Source organism: Crocodylus siamensis, chromosome 7 (assembly GCF_052110815.1).
Source record: "Crocodylus siamensis isolate JL-2025a chromosome 7, ASM5211081v1, whole genome shotgun sequence".
NCBI classification, from domain to species: domain Eukaryota; kingdom Metazoa; phylum Chordata; order Crocodylia; family Crocodylidae; genus Crocodylus; species Crocodylus siamensis.
Genome location: NC_143401.1, coordinates 63,314,844 through 63,335,505, shown reverse-complemented (window position 1 = coordinate 63,335,505; position 20,662 = coordinate 63,314,844). Strand labels below are relative to the sequence as shown.

The 20,662-nt window shown below is 48.2% G+C and overlaps 1 protein-coding gene across 5 annotated transcripts in view; it reads left to right on the top strand.

The window, feature by feature from the left end:
* ASAH2 (N-acylsphingosine amidohydrolase 2) overlaps positions 1-20,662 on the top strand; it is a 56,297-nt gene that overhangs the window by 21,252 nt on the left and 14,383 nt on the right. For all 5 annotated transcript variants that reach the window (XM_090058171.1, XM_090058169.1, XM_090058168.1 and 2 more), the window contains 3 exons: positions 4,728-4,832; positions 4,960-5,041; positions 18,193-18,308. In XM_090058171.1, the coding sequence (XP_089914297.1) occupies positions 4,728-4,832; positions 4,960-5,041; positions 18,193-18,308 (303 nt within the window). The remainder of the gene's footprint in view (positions 1-4,727; positions 4,833-4,959; positions 5,042-18,192; positions 18,309-20,662) is intronic.

The window sequence follows — 20,662 nt, the reverse complement described above, 5'->3', positions numbered from 1 at the left end:
AGGGACTTGAGCAGATCATCTAGTCCGACCCCCTGCCATGGCAGGAATGACTACTGGGGTCAGACGACCCTGGCAAGATGTTCATCTAACCTCCTCTTAAAAACCCCCAGGGTAGGAGCCTGTGCCACTTCTCTTGGAAGTTGTTTCCAGATCCTAGCTGCCCTGACTGTGAAGTAGCACCTCCTGATATCTAACCTAAACCTACCCTCTGCCAGCTTGTGACCGTTATTCCTGGTCGCTCCTGGGGGTGCGCGGGGGAACAGTGACTCCCCCAATGCCTGCTGATCCCCCCGACTAGTTTATAACAGGCCACAAGATCCCCCCCTCACCCTTCTCTTGTGGAGGCTGAACGGGTTCAGGTCCCGTAGCCTCTCCTCATAGGGCCTGCCTTGTTGTCCCCCGATCATACGAGTGGCCCTCCTCTGGACCCTCTCCATGCTGTCGACATCCCTCTTGAAGCGTGGCACCCAGAACTGGATGCAGTACTCCAGCTGCGGCCTGACCAGTGCTGCATAGAGGAGGAGGATCACCTCCTTGGACCTGCTCAAGATGCATCTGTGGATGCATGACAAGGTGTGGTTGGCCTTCCTGACTGCCTCCCCACACTGCCGGCCCATGTTCATCTTGGAGTCAGTGATGACCCCCAGATCCCTTTCCGCCTCCGTGCTGACAAGAGGGGAGTTCCCTAACCCGTAGGTATGGTGCCGGTTGTTCCTCCCGAGGTGCATCACCTTGCACTGGTCTGTGTTGAAACCCATCCTATTCTCGTCCACCCACCCTTGTAACCTTTCTAGGTCTGATTGTAGCCTGTTGCATCCTTTCAGTGTGCCCACGTCCCCCCACATCTTATTGTCATCAGCAAATTTGAACAGGATGCTTTTTACCCCCTCGTCCAAATCACTGATGAAGATGTTGAACAGTGCGGGCCCGAGGACTGAGCCCTGCCGAACCCCACTGCCCACGTCCTTCCAGGTTGAGAAGGACCCATCCACTACCACCCTCTGGGTGCGGCCCTCCAGCCAGTTGGCGACCTAATTGACTGTGTGGGCGTTGACACCACAGTCCCCCAGTTTCTTAATGAGAACGGGGTGAGAGACAGTGTCAAAAGCCTTCCGGAAGTCCAGGAAGACTATGTCCACTGCTACCCCTGCATCTAATGAGCTGGTGATCTGATCGTAAAAGGTGACCAGGTTGGTCTGACAGGACCTGCCACTGATGAACCTGTGTTGGTTGCCCCTAAGCATGCAGTCCCCTGCTGGCCCCTCCTGGATGTGTGCCAGGATAATTTTCTCGAACAGCTTGCCTAGGATCGAGGTAAGACTAACCAGCCTATAGTTTCCCGGGTCCTCCTTCCTGCCTTTTTTGAAGATGGGGACCACATTGGCCCTCTTCCAGTCCTCCAGTACCTCACCAGAGCACCACGAGTGCTTGTAAAGCCATGCCAGGGAACTTGCAATGACCTCGGCCAGTTCCTTTAGAACTCTAGGGTGGAGATCATCTGGACCAGCTGACTTGAATACGTCCAACCCCTCCAGAAGCTCCCTAACTAAATCCTCGTTAACCCGTGGCCCAGGTGTGCCTCCCCCGGGGCCCGAGGGGGGTCCAGCAGGGAGGTGGCTGTTCTGGTCCCTACTTAGGAAGACGGAGGCAAAGAAATCGTTAAACTTGTTAGCTTTGCCGTCTGGTGTGATGACCAAGTTTCCCAATGCTTCCTGCAAGGGCCCCACATTACCTGGGACCTTCTTTTTAGCCCCTACGTATTTAAAAAAGGACTTCTTATTGTCCTTAATCTGGAAAGCTAGTCCCAGTTCCATCTCTGCCTTGGCCTTCCTAACTACCCCCCTACATCCCCGAGCGAGTACAGAATAGCCCTCCCTGGTGATGACCCCTTCCTTCCATTGGGTGTAAGCCTCCTTTTTAGCAAGGAGACACTCCCGGATGCTTTTGGTGAGCCACGGAGGCTTGTGTGCTCTCCTGCTCCCTTTGATCCTCATTGGGATTACCTTCCTTTGGGCTTGGAGGATCGTTTCCTTAAGGAGTGACCACTCTCCTTGGATACCTGACTCCCCTCCCCTCTGGGACCTCAGCGCTTCACCAACTATCCTCCTGAGCTTGTTGAAGTTTGCCCTCCTAAAATCTAGGGCCGCTACCTTACTGCATGCCTTTGCCACCTTGCGCTGGATGGTGAATTCAGCCCAGGTGGTCGAGCAGCTGCAGCCCCCTCACCAGGTCATCACCCGTGGCCAGCACTAGGTCCAACAAGGCGTCTCCCCTGGTGGGGCTGTGCACCTCCTGGGTTAGATGGAGGTCCCGCACTCTGGCTAAGAACCTATGTGAGCGTTCAGACCTGGCTGACTGTCCTTCCCAGCAGATGTCCGGGAAGTTCAGGTCTCCCATGACTACCACATCCTTAGCCTTCACTACCTCTGTGAGCTGACCCAAGAATTCCTGGTCAAGCTCTTCCCCCTGGTTGGGAGGTCTGTAGTAGACTCCCACCGTTAAGACTCTTTCCCCTCGACTGCCTTGTACTCTAACCCAAAGCACTTCAGAGTGCCCCTCCCCTGACTCCTTGCTAATTGACGAGGATGTGTATTCCTCCTTAATGTAGAGTGCCACGCCCCCACCTCTCTTTCCTATCCTGTCCCTCCTGTACAGCCTATAGCCCTTGACATTTACCACCCAATCATGCGTTGCGTCCCACCACGTTTCTGTAATCCCCACTATGTCCGGGCTGGTGTCAGCCAGCAGGAGGGTGAGTTCCTCCTGCTTGTTACACATACTACGAGCGTTTGTGTAGAGGCATTTGAAGCCTCCCGTGGATGTGTGTACTGACCCCCTACTCCCAGCATTACCCAAAAATTGAATATATTCAATTCTTTCCCAATATTAATCCTCTGTTTAACTAACAGCTGTAGGTGCTATAGTTATATGCTCATGAATGGAAAATGAGGCAGTTCCTGTAACTAAGAAAAAGCAGCAAGGTTATGTCTCAGGGTAACTTATTTATAAATATAGGCCATACTATGGAAGTAGCAGAAAATCCAAGCCTGAGGCAGAAGCAAACTGAGTTTCATGCTTTAGTCTAAGAGCCTGAGGTTAGGCCAAAAGCAAACAGAAGAGATATTCACCCTTTGGTGGGTGAGGCATGCAGGCTGCCTGCACTGGCCAAGGTCAGCAGGTTGGGGGTACTCAGCAAGCTGCCAGGGAATGCTGAGCCCAGCTGAGCAGCTGGCCACCCCAGATTGGCCAGTGTGGCACCTCTCCCCAGCCTCCCCTTGTCCCCCCACCCCACCAGCAGCAGGCTGTCAGCAGTGGAGCGGGGGAGGGAGAGTAGGTCTCTGCCATGGGAACTGAACCCTGGCCTCTCCAGACCTGAGCCAGCCAACATGGGGAGGAGGGGGGCACTGCATGTCAGGGCCTCTGCTGCCCAGCCCAGCTGACAGCTACATGCAGGAGGTGGTGCTGGGGGGCCACACTGGCTGTCAGTCAGGCCTGGCAGTAGAGAGGGGAGCAGAGGACCCCACTGTGCAAGCCCACCCCCAACTGTGCTGGCTTGGGCTGAGGCTGGCCCCACCCTGCTACCTGGCCACTGCTGATAGCCAATGCAGCCCCACCTTGTGTCTGTAGCTGTTTCTCTGAAAGCCAGAGAAGAAGAGCACAGGCTGAGGCTAGCATGCCACCCTGTGAAAGGTGGGGGTTAGCATGGGCCTGCAAAACAGCCTGGGATGCTGAGGGACTGCAACCTAACTTGAGTCACTAAGGGATCTAGTACAGAAGTTCCATAGACCAGTCTGACATAAATCACTAAGTCTGATATTATTTTGGAGCAAATCCATCCAGGCTTATCTTAGATTGGGTTGTCCCATTTTTAAACCAGTCTATATGTGCTGAACTTCTGTTCAGTTATGGTTGTAGACCAGTTTCCAATCACTTATACCAGTATAAGTGTAACGTCTGTACTTGGCCTAGATAATTTATTTTCAGATAGGGTATTGTGCAGAACCCTGCTTGGTTAGCCAACATGGATGAGTAAAGTGAGTTTGGGCATGTAACTGTTGAGATGCTGCTTATAATTACAGAAAAGGATAGATTCATTAACTCACTAATGGTGCTATTAGGAACACTGTCAACACAGATTATAAAAGAGCAAAAGGACAAAAATAGCTGCCATTTCAATAGAATAAAATTGTAGAGCTAGAATGTTCTTGTAGCTGTGGTGGTCCAGGAAATGTATGAGATGGAAGGGGTTTTCTACGATATCTTTTATTGAAACAACTGTATAGTTTGTCCAGCTCATCTTTCCCAATTGTAGAATAAAATGTACATTTTAGCTGTGAAATGGAAGAAATGCACAAAGGATGCTGTCTGAAGCCATCCTTCTGAAAGAAAGAAAGGGGACATGCAGAGGGTGGCATAAGATGAGACTGGGTAAGGAACCTTGTTCTTATGCCCTAAGTGATATTTGACAGGGAAGCAAGGATTCGGCAGGTTATGAACTACATCTCAGCAGTCTACTACACAAGGATAAGAACATTGCCTAGATTTAGGTGCATCTTTACTTCTACCTAGAAGCCATCAGTCCTTTAGCTGCCCTGGAGGGACTGAGGCTTCACCAAAATAATTTCTCTGCCTTGCAGCTATTTGTAAATGGCATTTGCTATATTTCAATAAGTGGATTCTTTGCAGAAGGTTGTATGTAATTTTAATAAATACAATATATGCTTTAGGAACTGTATGCAACAGCTTCCCAAGAGATAACAGGAAATCTAAGTTCAGCTCACCAGTGGGTAAACATGAGTGACGTCACCATCCAGTTCAATGCCACACACACAGTAAGTACTATGAACTTCCTTGGGTAAAGTTAAGGAACTCTCAGTAACTCTCAGTGAAAAATTGTTATATTGTTAGACTGGGAGGTGATAAAGTACATAACCTAATTTTAATAATACTTTTATTAAGGCTAAAACATGTAAACCGGCCTTGGGCTACAGCTTTGCTGCAGGTACTATTGATGGAGTAGGAGCTTTCAATTTCACGCAAGGTAAGCAATGAAGAAAGTCTGCAGATTTTTTTCGGCTGATCATTTTTGTTTACATGGCACTGTGCAAAAACAGAAAAATGCGGTCTCTGGCTTGAATAGCTTACAGTCTTGAAAGCATAGAGATAGAGAAACAATACACAAGAGAATTATTGAAGGAGATATATCTTGTTAGTTCCATTTTTTATTTAGTCTCACAGAGTCATATGATTGGAAGGTGCATCAAGGGCATTTGTACACATGATGCCATTACCATGTACATGTGATGAAGGTATCACTTTGTGTGGCTTAATGGCATCACACTATACATGGTAAGAGTTTTTGAGGTTTTAAGTGAGTTTGTATCATTGCAAACTAAACTACATCCCAATGTAGTTTAGTTAGCAATGTTGCAAATTGCAATGATGCAGCAGTCAGCTCACCCCCCTGGCCACAGGGCAGGTGGGTAGGTTCCGCCAAAAATAAAAAGGATCAGGCCTCTCACTGCTTCTGCCTTCAGCAGGCTCCTGAGGCTGGCAGGATGCACGGGTCTACCTGGGAACAGGCTGGCTTGCCCAAGGGCCAGCGCAGGAAGGTGGCAGGAAGGTGGCTGGGTTTGCTGGTGGCTGGAGAAGATGGCGGGGGTGGTGCATGGGGCACTGGTAGCCTGGGTGGGCTTCTTGCTGGGCAGGTGCTGCCACAGCTTGGAGGCACCTGATCCAACACTTTCCCAAGCCAGCCTGGGCTTCTAGCACCCTGTGCACTGTCCCTGCCAGCACACCAAGCCACCCTCCTGCCACCTTCCTATGCTGCCCCTGAGGCAAGCTGGGGATGTTGCATGGGGCACTGGAAGCTTGGGCGGGTTCAGTGAAATGCTGGATCGGGTGCCTCCAAGCTGCAGCAGGACCCGATGAGCTAGCAGCCCGCACCCCATGCACTGTTACTGCCACTTTCTCCAGCCACCAGCAAACCCAGCCACCCTTCTGTCACCTTTCCACGCTGCCCCAGGGGCAAGCCAACCTGTTTCTGGGCAGCCCCAGACATCCTGATGGCTGCAAGAGGCTGCAGAAACAGTGAGGAACCTGATCCTTTTTTTTTTTTTTTGTGGAGGTAGAGGCACCTGCTCACCTCTCCTGCAGTCGGGAGGGGGGAGGACGATGAGTTGCCCCTGAGCTGCAGGGGGTTCCAGTCTGTCCTGCAGTAGTGGTGTCCCCAGGAGCCACCTGGGTGGGCTGCTAGCAGGCTGGGTGCTGCTTCAGCTCACGGTCAGCGAAGAGTTGGATTCAGCTGGGTGCTGAGTCTGAGCTGAGGCAGCACCCAGCCCACTAGCAGCCCACTCAGGCAGCCCTGCAGAGGGAAGGACCAGGGCCCCCTGCAGCTTGGGGACTGCTCAGCCTGCCAGCAGCTTGCTTCCCAGCCGCAGGCAGGCTTCAGCTCTAACAGAAAAAAAAAAAAAGGATCGGGCCCTGCACCATAGTGGGGTGGAAAAATTGAAACAGAGTAGTCCTCAGTGTTTTATTCTGTGTTCCACCTTTTCAGTTTAGGAGGCATAAAATAAAGCCCTGAGGACTAAATCCCCATCATGTGTACTAGCGCTCCAAGGGTCATCTAGTTCAGGCCTCTGCATGAATGCAGGACATGTTGTTCCTATGCCACCCCACATGAATGCCTTACCAGCCTCTTCTTGAAAGCCTGTAATAGGCAGCATGTTCTATTGCCCATCTGCTCTGACAGGATGTAACTTTCTTCTGAGATTTAATCAGAATGTGCTTTCCTTCAGTGTAAAAACTTTGCTTTGTGTCTTCCTCTACTGCAAGAGAGAACACTTTATTTTTCTCCTTCTTTATAGAATTTTTTCAAATATATGAAAGCTGCTGTCATGGGTCTCCTACTCTCCTTTCCCCCAGCATACCAAGTTTTCTCACCTTTCCTAAGATACACTGAATTTTTGCCACTTTATGGATGTTGGGCCTCTTCTGTGGCTGAAGGGCTTGAGTTGTGAGCTGGGAACAAAAAGGCTGGTAATTTAAGTCTGGGTGTAGGCAAGTGATTTTAAGTCTCAATTTAGGGCCATGGCTGGGCTAATTTTTTTTTCCGTACACTGGAGCCAGGTTACCCAGAGAGGTGAGGGAAGCTCCATCCTTGGAGGTTTTCAAAACCTGGCTAGACAAAGCTTTGGCTGGGATGATCTAGCTGGGGATGGCTCTGCTTTGTGCTGGGGGCTGGACTAGATGACCTCACGAGGTCCCTTCCAACCCTAAATTTCTATGATTCTGTGATTATCTTTGTCATTCACTTGTGGATCCTTTCTAGTTTCTCTGTATCCTTAAACTGCAGAGCCTGGAACTGCCCACAATACTTCTGCTGAGGCTTAACTAGCACGAAGTAGAGTAGTACTATCACCTGTTTTGTCTAACACACAATATTCTTGTTAATACACTCCAAAATTGCACATGCTTTTTCAGCAACTGCATCATGGTGCTGGTTCATGTTGAATCTGCTGCTCTAGAACTCAGTGCTTCTCAGTAGTTTTCCTGCCTAGGCGTCTCCTCTTTTGTATTTGTGCACTTGGCTCTCATTGCCTTGGTGTAACACCTCACATTTTTATTTTCTCTTCACTTAATTTTCTTCTGATGTCTAATGCCCTGGTCTCTAGTCTATCAAGTTCCTTTTGAATTCTATTCCTATCATCCAAAATGTTTGCAGTCTGTCCTCATTTTGTACCATCTTCAAGCTTTCTGTTCCTTTTATTAGCAATCTACATCACCAGTAAAGAAGATAAATAACACAGGATGCATACCCTGTGGAACCCCACTTGATACCTCTAACCATTCTGACATTGATCTGTTTATAATTATTCTCTGCTTGCAGTGGATATTATATTTACAAATTCTTCCTAATTGTTTCTCTACACAGTTACGATTAGCACTTTTATTTAATGTTTTTATTTGCTTCCTTTTGCTACTAGTTCCTAGATCCACAAAGAGGACTATGAATTCCCATTGTTCTGATCAGATCACATGGTAACAGTGGACTTTTAAGTGATTTGATTACTTAGACTAACAATGTGCTTTTATAATTCAGCTAGTGCACTTGGCCAATTAGTAGCCTCATTTTCCAAATGAGTACTATTGGTTTATCTATGATCTCCCAATATATATAAAGGGTCGTGATCTTATGATCCTATTTAAAATATTTAAATTTCAACAATCCATTATTGTACACACCAAGAAACCGGAGAGAAGAGAGACAGCTGTTTTAAAGCAGGGACAGGATGGGAGATCTAAACTAGTTTCTGGGTGGTCCTTTAAATAAATCGTTAGGACTGTGTGAAGCTTCATTAGCTGATTCTGTTTGGCAGAGATTTGGCCCAATTCGGCGGCTGAATCTCTGAATCTGAATCAAATCAGGAGACCCTTTAATCTCTCTGAATCAAATTGGAACACTGAATTGATTTGGAGAGATTCGATGATTCGGACGTAGTTTCATAGTTATTAGGGTTGGAAGGGACCTGTTTGATCATTGAGTCCGACCCCTGCCCTGGGCAGGAAAGAGCGCTGGGGTCAGATGACCCCCAGCTAGGTGTCTGTCCAGTCTCCTTTTGAGTATTTCCAAGGACGGGGACAACACCACCTCCCTTGGAAGCCTGTTCCATATTTTAGCGAGCCTCAGTGTGAAGAACTTTTTCCTGATACCCAGCCTGAAGTTGCTCTCTTTTAACTTGTGTCCATTGTTTCTAGTTACCCTAACTGTCACCCTGGTAAATATTGTCTCTCACTTCCTGCTGACCCCCACAATGAGTTTTTAGGCGGCCACAAGACCAACTCTTGGCTCCCTCTTGTGGAGGCTAAAGAGGTTAAGGTCTCCCAATTGGTCCACGTAGGGTTTTTTCTGTAGGCCTTTAACCAGATAGGTAGCCCTCCTCTGAACCCTTTCCAGGTTATCCACATCCCTCCTGAAGTGCGGTGACCAAAACTGGATGCAGTACTCCAGTTGCAGCCTGACCAATGTCACATAGAGGGGAAGTATCACCTCCCTGGACCTGTTTGTGATGCACCTACTTATGCAAGAAAGAATGCAGCTTTACTTATTACTTCATCAGACTGGTGACTTATTTTCATTTTGGAGTCGATTATGACTCTGAGGCCCCTTTCCGCAATTGTGCTGCTTAGAATGGTCCCTCCCAGACTATAGGAGTGCTGATGATTCTTCCTCCCCAGGTGCAATACATGATACTTATCTCTGTTAAACTTTCTCTTATTCTGTTCCGCCCACCTCCCCAGCCTGTCCAAATCCTCTTAGATTTGCTCCCTGCTTTCTAGTATGTTTACCTCCCCCCATAGTTTTGTGTTGTCATCAAACTTGAACAGGGTGCTTACCACTCCCTCATCCAAGTCACTAATGAAAATATTGAATAGTACTGGTCCCAGGACAGAGCCTTGAGGGACTTCACAGCCTGCAATTTGTCCAGGTAGAAACTGACCCATTCACCACCACTGTCTGGGTGCATTCTCATAAGCCAATTTTCTACCCACTGGACTGTGTAATAATCTACATTGCAATTTTTTTGTTTGTTTATAAGAATTGGGTGTGAGACTGTATCAAAAGCCTTTTTAAAGTCTAGGTAAACAACATCTACCTCTGTTCCCTCATCCAAGCATTTTGTGACCCGGTGGTAAAATGAAACTAGGTTGGTCAAGCAGGATCTGCCTGCTGTGAACCCATGCTGATTGCCCCTTAGCATTATTTTACCTGTTGGTCCCCCGCAAATGTGATCTTTAACTGTTTTCTCAAAGGTCTTGCCAAGAATAGAGGTGAGGCTAACTGGCCTATAGTTACCTGGTTCCTCCTTCCTCCCATTCTTGAAAATAGGGACCACATTGGCACTTTTCCAGTCCTCTGGGACTTGTCCTGAGTGCCACGAGTACTCAAACAGTTGTGCCAGTGGGTCTGCTATGACTCCAACTAATTCCCTAAGTACCCTAGGGTAAAGATCATCAGGGCCTGTTGACTTAAATACATTCAGCCCCTCCAGATGCCCCCTTACTAGGTCTGCATGAACTGCTGGTGGGTTGGTATCTATCCTGGGCTTGTCTAAAGTCCTAATGGGATGCATATTCATATTCATGTCCGGGATCACTGATGCAAAGAATTCATTTAGAATCTCTGCTTTAGCTATCCTATCTGTTACCAGTTGTCCTTCATAGATTTCATGGATTTCATAGACATTTGGGCTGGAAGGGACCCTGGAGGATCATTGAGTCCAGCCCCCTGCTCCAGGGGCAGGAAGTCAGCAGGGATCATACGATCCCAGCAAGATAAGCATCCAAATGTGTCTTGAAGATGTTCAAAGTGGGTGCTTGAACTTCCTCTGGTGGCAGTCTATTCCAAACTCTGGGGGCTTGGACAGTAAAGAAGTTTTTCCTTCTGTCCAGCCTGAACCAGTTACAGTGGAGTTTGTGACCATTCGATCTTGTCATCCCTTGGGGCACTCTGGGGAACAGATGTTCCCCAGATCCTGATGAGCACCCCTAATAAACTTACAGGTTTCCCAGCTGTATGTAGTCACTCACAGCTTTAAATGTTTTTTCTATATACCTCAAGGTACCAGGCAGCTTGTGAATGCTGAGATGGTGGGGTGGATGGAGCATTCCACAGGAGTGCAGGGAAGTCACCAGCGTGCTCGGTGGCAGACCTGGAAGTGGACCAGTAGTACTTCTGGTCTACTTCCAGGTCTGCTGCGGAGTGCATGGGGACCCCCCCACACTCCTGTCCTGGCCTCAAAGCCACCATCTCAGTGTTCACAAGCTGTGCCTAGTACTTCAAGGTATGTAGAAAAAAACATGTAAAGTTGTGTCTATGGCCAAATCACTGATTCTCCAAATCAGCATTTAATCTTCAGATTTGGATTCAGCTGAATTGAATTGGGACAGTGGTCCAAATCAATGAGTTAAATCAATCTCCCCTGATTTGGGCCAAATCTGAATCAAATACAGCCCATTTTGCACACGCCTGTAACTCATGTTCATTACCTAGATGTTATGGTGACAGTCGCATTAGAAATACTGATAAGTTAGAACTAGGATCTATAAAGGAACCTAAAAAGTTAAATGTCTATTTGAAAATGATTTACGCGGTAGGGCTGTGCAAAAGAGCACCATTTCATTTCAACTTCTGTTTTGCTGTTTTAAAGGGACAGTGTTTCATTTCACTGTTTTGAAGCACTGTTCCATTTTGTTTCATCAAAACTGTTTTGCTGTTTTGATGCATTTCGACGTTTCGCCCATAGGTTATAATGGGGAATCATGAAAATGCCTATAACTTTATCATTTCTTTCCTGATTTGAATGAAAATAGCAGGGATAGCCTCTGCTGAGGCCAAAAATCCTGCCAAGTTCAAGGAGAAATCCTGCAAAAGTTTCTGGGAAACTGCACCCCAAGGTCCAGACAAGCAAAACTCAAGTCACGTGTGTGTGTTAAGGTGGAGTGGGGTGAAAACAGCAGGCATGGTAGCACTTGCTGAGGCCATGAAGACTGTCAGTTTTCAAGGAGATATAGGTACAGGGGTTTTTGAGAAACTGCACTTTGTCATGGAGTAGGGTCCCTAGAGATGGCCATGATACCCCTAGGGCCCTGTGACCATGCCAGCTCTACCCTGTGGGCACCTTCTCTTCTTGCCTGCCACCATGTCTTATTGGAAAAGATAATAGATAGGGGGGCTGCAAGCTTCATCTCAGTCATGGCCCTAATGGACTAAAAAAAAGGAAGCCAGTCAGTGAAAATGGAAATGGAGGCATCAGGGGACGAGAGACAGGCTGGGGTAGCAGGGAAGGGGAATGTAGCAGGTAAAAGTGGAGGGGTACCTGGGAAATCAGAAATCCAGTGGGTTGTAGTGTGTCATAATTCCAATGTCTATATTGAGTCCATGAGTTTCTGTACCTAGGAGGTTGATGGATTGTAGTTCACAGGCTTGTCTGTGAAAGGTGGTCAAACAAGCACTGAACCTCCCTAATATCATCACCAGAAGCCAACTTCCTACACCCTAAAATACACCGACTGGATCCAGACCATGCCATGACAAGATGTGCAAAACCTGCCAGCAATAGCTCCAGTATGGAGTTATTTTCACAGTACATATTTCCATCATGGCACCAAATGCCCTGATGGAAAATACATAGAAGACACTAAGCAACAAGTGCACACCAGAATGGGTTCACACTGAAAATCCATCAAAGACAAGAACACGCAGCTACCTGTCTCCAGTCTCTCAGACCTGATCCTCAAAGGGAATTTACAAAGTACTTTTCACAGATGAGCCTATGAACTTCACTTCATTAACCTCCTGAATACAGAAACTCATGGACTCAATGTACACATTGGAATTCTGACACACTACAACCCACTGGACATCTGACTCCCCAGGTACCTCTCTACTTTTACCTAACACAATCACTTTTATCTTCCTTCCCTCCTAGCCTGTCCCTCTCCCACTGATGCCTCCATTGCCATTTTCACTGACTGGCTTTCTTGCCTGCATTGCATGCCAGCCTCTGGCTTCTTTACTATTCCTTCCATCCAGGAACAATGCACACACCAACTGCAGGTGCTTCCTCAGCCTGACAAAGCTGGCATCCCAGGCAGCTAAGCTGAGCTCACCTGGAGCCTCTCAACTCCACTGCATCCACCAAGCCTCACACCTGTCAAAGATATGACAGGTATGGGCTTTCCCCTGTCCAGACTGTGCGTGCATGTGGTGGCTGGACGTTATAAGGTGCCTCCTACCTGCCTTTCACCAGGGAGGTCCTTGGTCCTGGCATTTCTTAGGGGTTGCTGTACCATCAGAGACTGCCAACCCTGGAAGGGTGCAGTATTAATGGCCATGCTCAGGACCTGGGGCCTCCTTCATTCCCTTAGCCCCCACTCATACCTCCAAGTTCATCCTGGCCTGGGAGCTCAGCAGGGACATGTTCTTCCCCAGCTGGCTGGTGATACAGTGAGTGCCCCCTCCAGCTCTGAGAGTGGGGCACTAAATGGTTGTGAAACCCAAGGGTAAAAAAAAAAGAAGCTTGGCACACTGGTCAGTGGACAGGACAGGTGTTTCTGGGCAATCATGGCCAGATCAGGTGACATCTGGCTGTGGCTTGCCCAGTAGGCCAAGGGGGTGCACAGCAGTAGCTTCACGTCCTCAGTGAGATAAGCAGCCACCAAGGCCTGAGTACTACCTGCTTGATGGCGGAGTGTCATGCCTCTGGACCCCACCATGAAAGCCATGCTCTTGGCCCTCATTGGCAGCACCTGTGGTGGAAGAGGAGACTGGCTGGTGGATAGCGTGCTGGCACAGGACAGTGAATCCCCCTCTTCCACATCCCACTGCCTGCGCCCTTCGTCCTCCCTGACTCTCTTCACCAGCACCTCTGTCCAGTGATCCAGGGTTTTGCTGCTGCATATGCTCCCCTCCACCCTTGGGTCAGCCATGGTGGCCAGTGCATGGACCATACTGGACTGCAAGGGATCAAGCCATTTCCTGATGCCTTCCTTCAGCCACCTGACCAGTGCCTGCATGTCTGGTGACAATGGCTTGCCCTAGCCAGGAACATTGATCCCCTGAAAGTTCTCTATTTGGTTCTGAAGTTTTCTCACTACAGGGATCACCTGGCTAAAGAAGGCATCACCAGTGCTGAGGATCTTGGTGGCCTCGAGGAAGGGCTTGAGGACCAGCAAGATCTGGTAGATGGTATCCCACTCAGCTCTGTTAAGGGGGTCACTGATCCCAGTTTCTCTTATCAAGGCCATCCAGATGGCCTTCTGTTGCTCCACCAGCCTCTCGAGGATCAGGCATGTGGAGTTCCATCGAGTCTCCACATCCTGCATGATTTTGTGCTGTAGGATGTTCAGCTCTGCCTGTTTGTCCTGCAGCATCTTGCCCCCCTTGATGCTTTGGTAGAAGTAGCTTGCCACCTTCCTGCATTTGGAAATGAGCTTGCTGGTGGTGCTGGCACCATCGCTGGCAGCCTTGTCCCCCTCCAAGGTGTCCTTGACTATGAGGTGGAACTTGTGTGCCACACATTTGATGCCAACAAACTTGGCATCATGGACTGCCTTGACCATATTGGCTCCATTGTCGGTGACCATCAACCCAAGGGTGAGCTTGCCCTTCCCAACCAGCCACTCCTGCACTAAGTGGTTCATGGCCCCCATGATCTTGGTTGCTGTGTAGAACTTATCCATCACCTCAGCTTGACGGAGAGGCCACCAACAACCTGCCTGGTCATACCAGTGCCCTGTGAGGGAGAGGTATGCATGATCTCCACCTCAGCTGCTCCAGATGTCTGAGATGAAGTGTAAGGCCACCTGCAGACCTACCTTGTGCAGCTTCTCCCTCAAGTACTCCCTGCATGCCTCATATAGGGAGGGCACCACCGTCCTGTTGAAGCTTGTGCAGAAGGGCATTTTGTACAATGGGGCCACGAGCTCTATACTCTGCCTGAACCCTGGCCACCCAACAAAGGAGAAGGGCTGGCATCCACAGCAAACCTTTCCCCAATGCTCTGGGTGACCTTGCTTGCTTTGGGAATGCGCCTCCCTGTGTGCCTTCCTTTACCGCACTGCTCCATGGTGGCCTGCCTCTGCTTCAGGGGGGATGGGGGCTTTTGAGTGAGAGGGGGACTTCTTTTTGGGCATGCTCCCACTGTTCCCAGGCTGAGGAGGAGCAAGGGCAAGGGGGTGGTGCCTGCAGAGATAAATCAGCATCCCCGTGGTACTCATGTGTTTTGTTTCCTTGCCCCTGCTGGTTTTGGCTCAGCAGTGTAGGCAGATAGTATATGTGGGATCATCTGCTTCTCAAAATGATCCCAGACCACACTAACCCCTTGCTTCTGGGATGTGGGTGCATGTTTGGATGCTGCCTTTTCCCCCTTCTCAGCAGGCAGAGGCACAGCAATGGGAGGAGCAGACCTAGCTGAGTCACTTGCTTCAACAGCTTCTACCTCAACCTCCTCTGAAGTGCCTTCTGGGGAAGGAAGCCTGGCTCTAGGGGAAACTTGAGGGGTGTGGAGTTCAAACTCAGATGATTCCCCCTTCCTTGTCCAGAATTTCCTTTGCTATGGCACTCAGATCCAGCTCTGGCTCTTCCTCCAGCTCTTCCTCTGGCACTGGAAGGCTCAGACTGGGAAGTGAAACAGGGGTGGAGGAGACTGTCATGCTGGTGCTGCTTGTTGTCATCGTGATTGGGGGGGTATGGCTGGTGCATATAGTTTGTAGGGTCGGAAGGAACCTGAGCAGATCATCAAGTCCGACTCCCTGCCATGGCAGGAATGAGTACTGGGGTCAAACGACTTCAGCAAGGTGTTTGTCTAGCCTTGTCTTAAAGACCCCCAAGGTAGGAGCCAGCACCACTTTGCTTGGAAGTTGGTTCCAGATCCTAGCCACCTGACAGTGAAGTAGCGCCTCCTGATGTGTAATCTGAATTTACCCTCTGCCAGCTTGTGACCATTATTTCTAGTCACTCCTGGTAGCACTTGGGGGGAACAGGGACTCCCCCAATGCCTGCTGGTCCCCTCTGACTAGTTTGTAACACGCCACTAGATCCCCCCTCAGCCTTCTCTTGTGGAGGCTGAACAGGTTCAGGTCCTGTAGCCTCTCCTCGTAGAGCCTGCCTTGCTGCCCCATGATCATGAGAGTGGCCCTCCTCTGCACCCTCTCCATGTTGTCCACATCCCTCTTGAAGTGCGGCGCCCAGAACTGGATGCAGTACTCCAGCTGCAGCCTGACCTCCTTGGACCTGCTTGAGATGCATCTGTGGATGCATGACAACGTGCGGTTGGCTTTCCTGACTGCATCCCCGCACTGCCGGCCAATGTTCGTTTTGGCATCAATGATGACTCCAAGATCCTTTTCTGCCTCTGCGCTGATGAGAAGGGAGTTCCCAAGCCTGTAGGTATGGTGCTGGTTCTTCCTCCCCAGGTGTATCACCTTGCACTTGTCAGTGTTGAATCCCATCCTATTCTCATCTGCCCACCCCTGTAACCTGTCTAGGTCTGGTTGCAGTCTATTCCTCCCTTTTAGTATGCCCACATCCCCCCACATCTTAGTGTCATCAGCACATTTGAACAGGGTGCTTTTTACCCCCTCGTCCAAGTCGCTGATGTAGATGTTGAACAGTGCGGGTCCGAGGACCAAGCCCTGCGGGACCCCACTGCCCACATCCCTCCAGGTTGAAAATGACCCATCCACCACCACTTTCTGGGTGCAGCACTCCAGCCAGTTAGTGACCCGTTTGACTGTGTAGGTGTTGACACCACAGTCCCCCAGTTTTTTAATGAGAATGGGGTGAGAGCCAGTGTTGAAGGCCTTCCAAAAGTCCAAAAAGACTATGTCCACTGCTACCCTTCCATCTAAGAATTTTGTGACCGATCATAGAAGGCCACCAGGTTGGTCTGACAGGACCTGCCTCTAATGAACTCATGTTAGTTGCCCCTAAGCATAACCCCCCTGCTTACCCAGGATCGAGGTAAGACTAACTGGCCTATAGTTTCTCAGGTCCTCCTTCCTCCCTTTTTTGAAGATGGGAACCACATTGGCCCTCTTGCAGTCCTCTAGCACCACACCAGAGCACCGCGAGTGCTCGTAAAGCCATGCCAGGGGTCCCACAATGGCCTCAGCTAATTCTCTCAGCACTCTGGGCCACCCCAGAGTGGACCAGGCATCTGGACCAGGCAATTTAAATACATCCAGTCCCTCCAGAACTTCCCTAACTACATCCTCACTGACCCTTGCCCTAGGTGCACCTCCCCTGGGGCCTGAGTGGGGCCTGGTGGGGGGGCTGATCTGGTCCCTGCTTAGGAAAATGGAGGCAAAGAAGTCATTAAATAGGTTAGCTTTGTCGTCTGGTGTGACAACAAGATTTCCTAGTGTGTCTTGCAGGGGCCCCATGTAACCCGGTACCTTCTTTTTGCCCCCTGTATATTTAAAAAAGGACTTCTTGTCCTTTATCCGGGTAGCTAGTCCCAGTTCCATCTCTGCCTTGGCCTTCCTGACTGCTGCCCTGCATCCCCGAGCAACCGCAGTCTAGTTCTCCCTCGTGATGGCCCCTCCCTTCCATTGGGTGTATGCCTCCCTTTTAGTTAGGAGACATTCTCAGATGCTTTTGGTGAGCCACGGGGGCTTTTGTGCCCTCCTGCTTCCTTTGATCCGTTGTTGGGATTACCTCCCTTTGGGCTTGCAGGATCGTCTCCTTAAGGAGCGACCATTCTTCTTGGACACCTGACTCCCCTCCCCTATTGGAGGGGATGCAGACTCAGGCAGTATCATTGCTCCCCTCTCCTTACTGCCAGTAGAACCAGAATATGTATTTATGTAATATATGTAGATAATTGTATGTATGTATTTAAGTAATAAATAAAATATATACGTGTATGTAGGTGTTCCTGTATAAATTGCATATGATAATATGCAATATATGCTGTTTCCCTGCACAGTGAATGGAATGCACACTGTGAGAGAAAGCACAGATTTCTTTTCTGGGGGAAAAGAAGCAAAATAGACTAACAAACACAAAAAGAGGATTTTGCAGGATGAGTAAATTGAAAGGAATGAACATAATTATAAAGGGTATTAGGAACAGATGCAAGTAGGAAGTGATAGTATTTCTGATGCAGAGCTGCTGGAATACACAGCTCAATAAGCTGACCTCAAGGCAGAGAAAGCTCAGTTCATACAATGCGTTTTTTGCTGTTTTTCCATCCCTCCCCCAGAGCACTGGGATTGGAAGAGACCTCAGGGAAGGATCAGTCACTGGCCTCCTACACAGTCAATATCAGAGCAGTTCTTTTCCCCCTCTTCCCCCCCACTTAGTCTCTGCTTAGCTGCAAGCATGCCCTGCTTTGAAATTTGAAATGTTTTGAAATTTTTGAAACTTTTCAAGTACTCTCATTTCATCTCAAAGCTGTTTTGAAGCCTTTTGTTTCATTTCAATTTAGTTATCTCAAGTTTGATACACATCGAAGCAGCTTTAAAATGAAACACTCATCGAAATTTAGTGTAGCCCTATTACACAGGTCCCCTAAACTCATTTAAAAATCTCAGTCTAGATAGATAAATATTTCTGGGAAATGCAAGTAAAGAATTTGACAAATGTATGTCAAGGAAAAACCAGCAAAATTGTGTTTTCACTTACAGGTGCTGTAGAAGGAGATCCATTCTGGGATACTGTTCGTGATCAGCTGTTTGGAGCACCATCCAATGAAACGAAAGATTGCCACAAACCTAAGCCAATACTTTTTAATACAGGAGAGGTAGGATGTATTAATATAGCATCACTACAGATTTATTCTGGACTACTCTAGACCTAGATGAATGATTTTAATTTTCATTTCAACCATAATAAAACCACTGACATAAAGGAGAAGTAGATGAGGAATGGTGTTATGGTATGACATTTTAAAGAGAATTTTATTTTAAAAAACATGAAAATAGGAAGTAAACCTAAACAAAATTTTCAATACTCTGAAAGAGAGTAAAAGATGCAAGGAAATTTACTGATGATAAGTGTATTTTATCCCTACATCTTTGTCATGGAACTTAACTTGGGGAAAAAGATGGGCATAATTCACAATGAAGGAAATATAGCTATGTGCTGTATACACTCCAGAAAATGTTCAAGTTCAGGTTGTCCTTATGTAAGAATTAATATGGTGATGCATGAAAGATCAGTTACAACTTTGGTTGCCGGCCAAAATATATAATTTAATGGTACAAGAGTTTTCTACTTGCTCAAAGTAATTCTGGGAAGTTTTGGACTAAAAGGATAATGTCATTGGAATATCAAATCTTTTGTCTTGGTTAACATGTCAAGGTTCTGAATATTTCACTATATAGAGTTAAATATGGTTCCATTTAAAAATCTATGGAGAACAGGAAAATAAGAAAATTGGACTCACCCTGGTAAAATGACTGGAAAATTCAGTCTAAAAAGAGGCAGTGTTGCTAAGGAAAGAACCTTTAGTGCTGCAGACTCAAGTCTTCCTTGTCCTCATCAGGACCCACTCTTGCAGCAGTATGCATAAGCCCCAGAGACTTGTGTCCTATTACAAAGTGGGGCAGTCTGTTCAATCTTTTGCCCTGTGGGCCAGAGCAGTAGCACAGGGCCAGTTTGTGGGCTGGATTGGGCCCTGTTCAATATCCGCTCAAACCCTCACTTGTGGATCAGGCTCCATGTGGTCTCAGCTGGCCTCCATACACCTGGGCTGTGTGTACATGAAACAAGAGGCGTGTGTGTGTGACACTTCAAAGATGGCTAAATGCTTTTGCGCCATTTAATGGTGTCAGTGTTTGTACATATCGGCGGTGTTTTGTGCATTAATTCCAGCTGCTGTAGGAAATTTGGTGGCGTAATGTGCCTTAAATGACTTGGGGTGCAGCAAACTAAAACTCCTACAGCTGTGTAGCAAAGCACTGGGCTCCATGCAGCTTTGTGGCTCTGTAGGAAGCCCTGCAGACAGCCTGGCAGCAGCCCGGGAAGGCAGGCTTCATCTAACAAAAGCGGTGAGCCTGATCTTTTTTTTTTCCTCCTTGGAGCCTGCCTGCCTGCCTGAGCTGCATGGGGGCCTGATGCTTCTCTCCATGGCTGTGGTGCCCCCGGGACCACCCGAGCCAGATGCCTGCGGGCAGGTGCTGCCTGGGGAGGGGGAGGGCTGCTGCCGCCACAGAGGGAAGCACCAGCCCCCCACTGCAGCCCAGGGACCACTCCACCTGCTGGCAGCTTGCCCTCCTCTCCCCGCTGGAGAGGCAGGTATGTCAGTAGGGTGTGTACGCAACATAGGGGTTTAATCAGCCCTAAATTGAAGTGGTGTTTTTTAAAACCCACCAGTTCAATTTAGGGCCTCCGTTTCATCTACACATGCCCCTGGATACCATGCCAATCCCATCTCCATCCAGCCCCATGTGCTGGGACTGGTCCCTGTACACTGAGATTGTGCCCTGGTTTCCTGTGCTGTTCCCACCTGGACCTGTGTTTCGTTCCACCCCTGAGCAGCTCTTATGCCAGGATCAGGCCTTGCACCACCCTGCACGTCCAATTTAGCATGAAGTGCCAGCCTCTGGGGCTCCCATGGGTCCAGGAATTGGGCAGCGGGGCGTGGCTGCTGCTTCCCTTCTGCCAAATTTTCTGCCTCAACTGCACGGGCTGGATCTAGCCCATAGGCCAGGTTCAAGCTCCCCTGATTTAGGCGTGTGCAAGCATAACTCTCTTATTAAACATCAGTGAGAGTTAGACTTGAGTGCTTTGAAAATTTAGCTCATTAATAAGATTTGAAATTTTTTCTTTTTTTTTTCTTTTTAAAGCGATATGATTTTGATCTTCAGTTTCCTAAATGTTTGGTCTTTTGTAGGATTCTGATAAGTTGTTCCTTTATAAGATTGGTTATCTTATACCAAAGCCATTTAATTCTGTTCTGGGTAGCTCATCATTAAAAACATTTTATTAATATAATGAATTTATGCTAAAATAAACTAAAATAATTTATTTCATGGAATTTTGGCCTGTGGGGAAAAGGTAAAAACATTTAGTATATTGAAGTGTAATATGTCAGCTTCCTAAACACATCAAACAGGGAGAAGAATTTAAGTGTGTCAAGTAAGTTAATTTGGA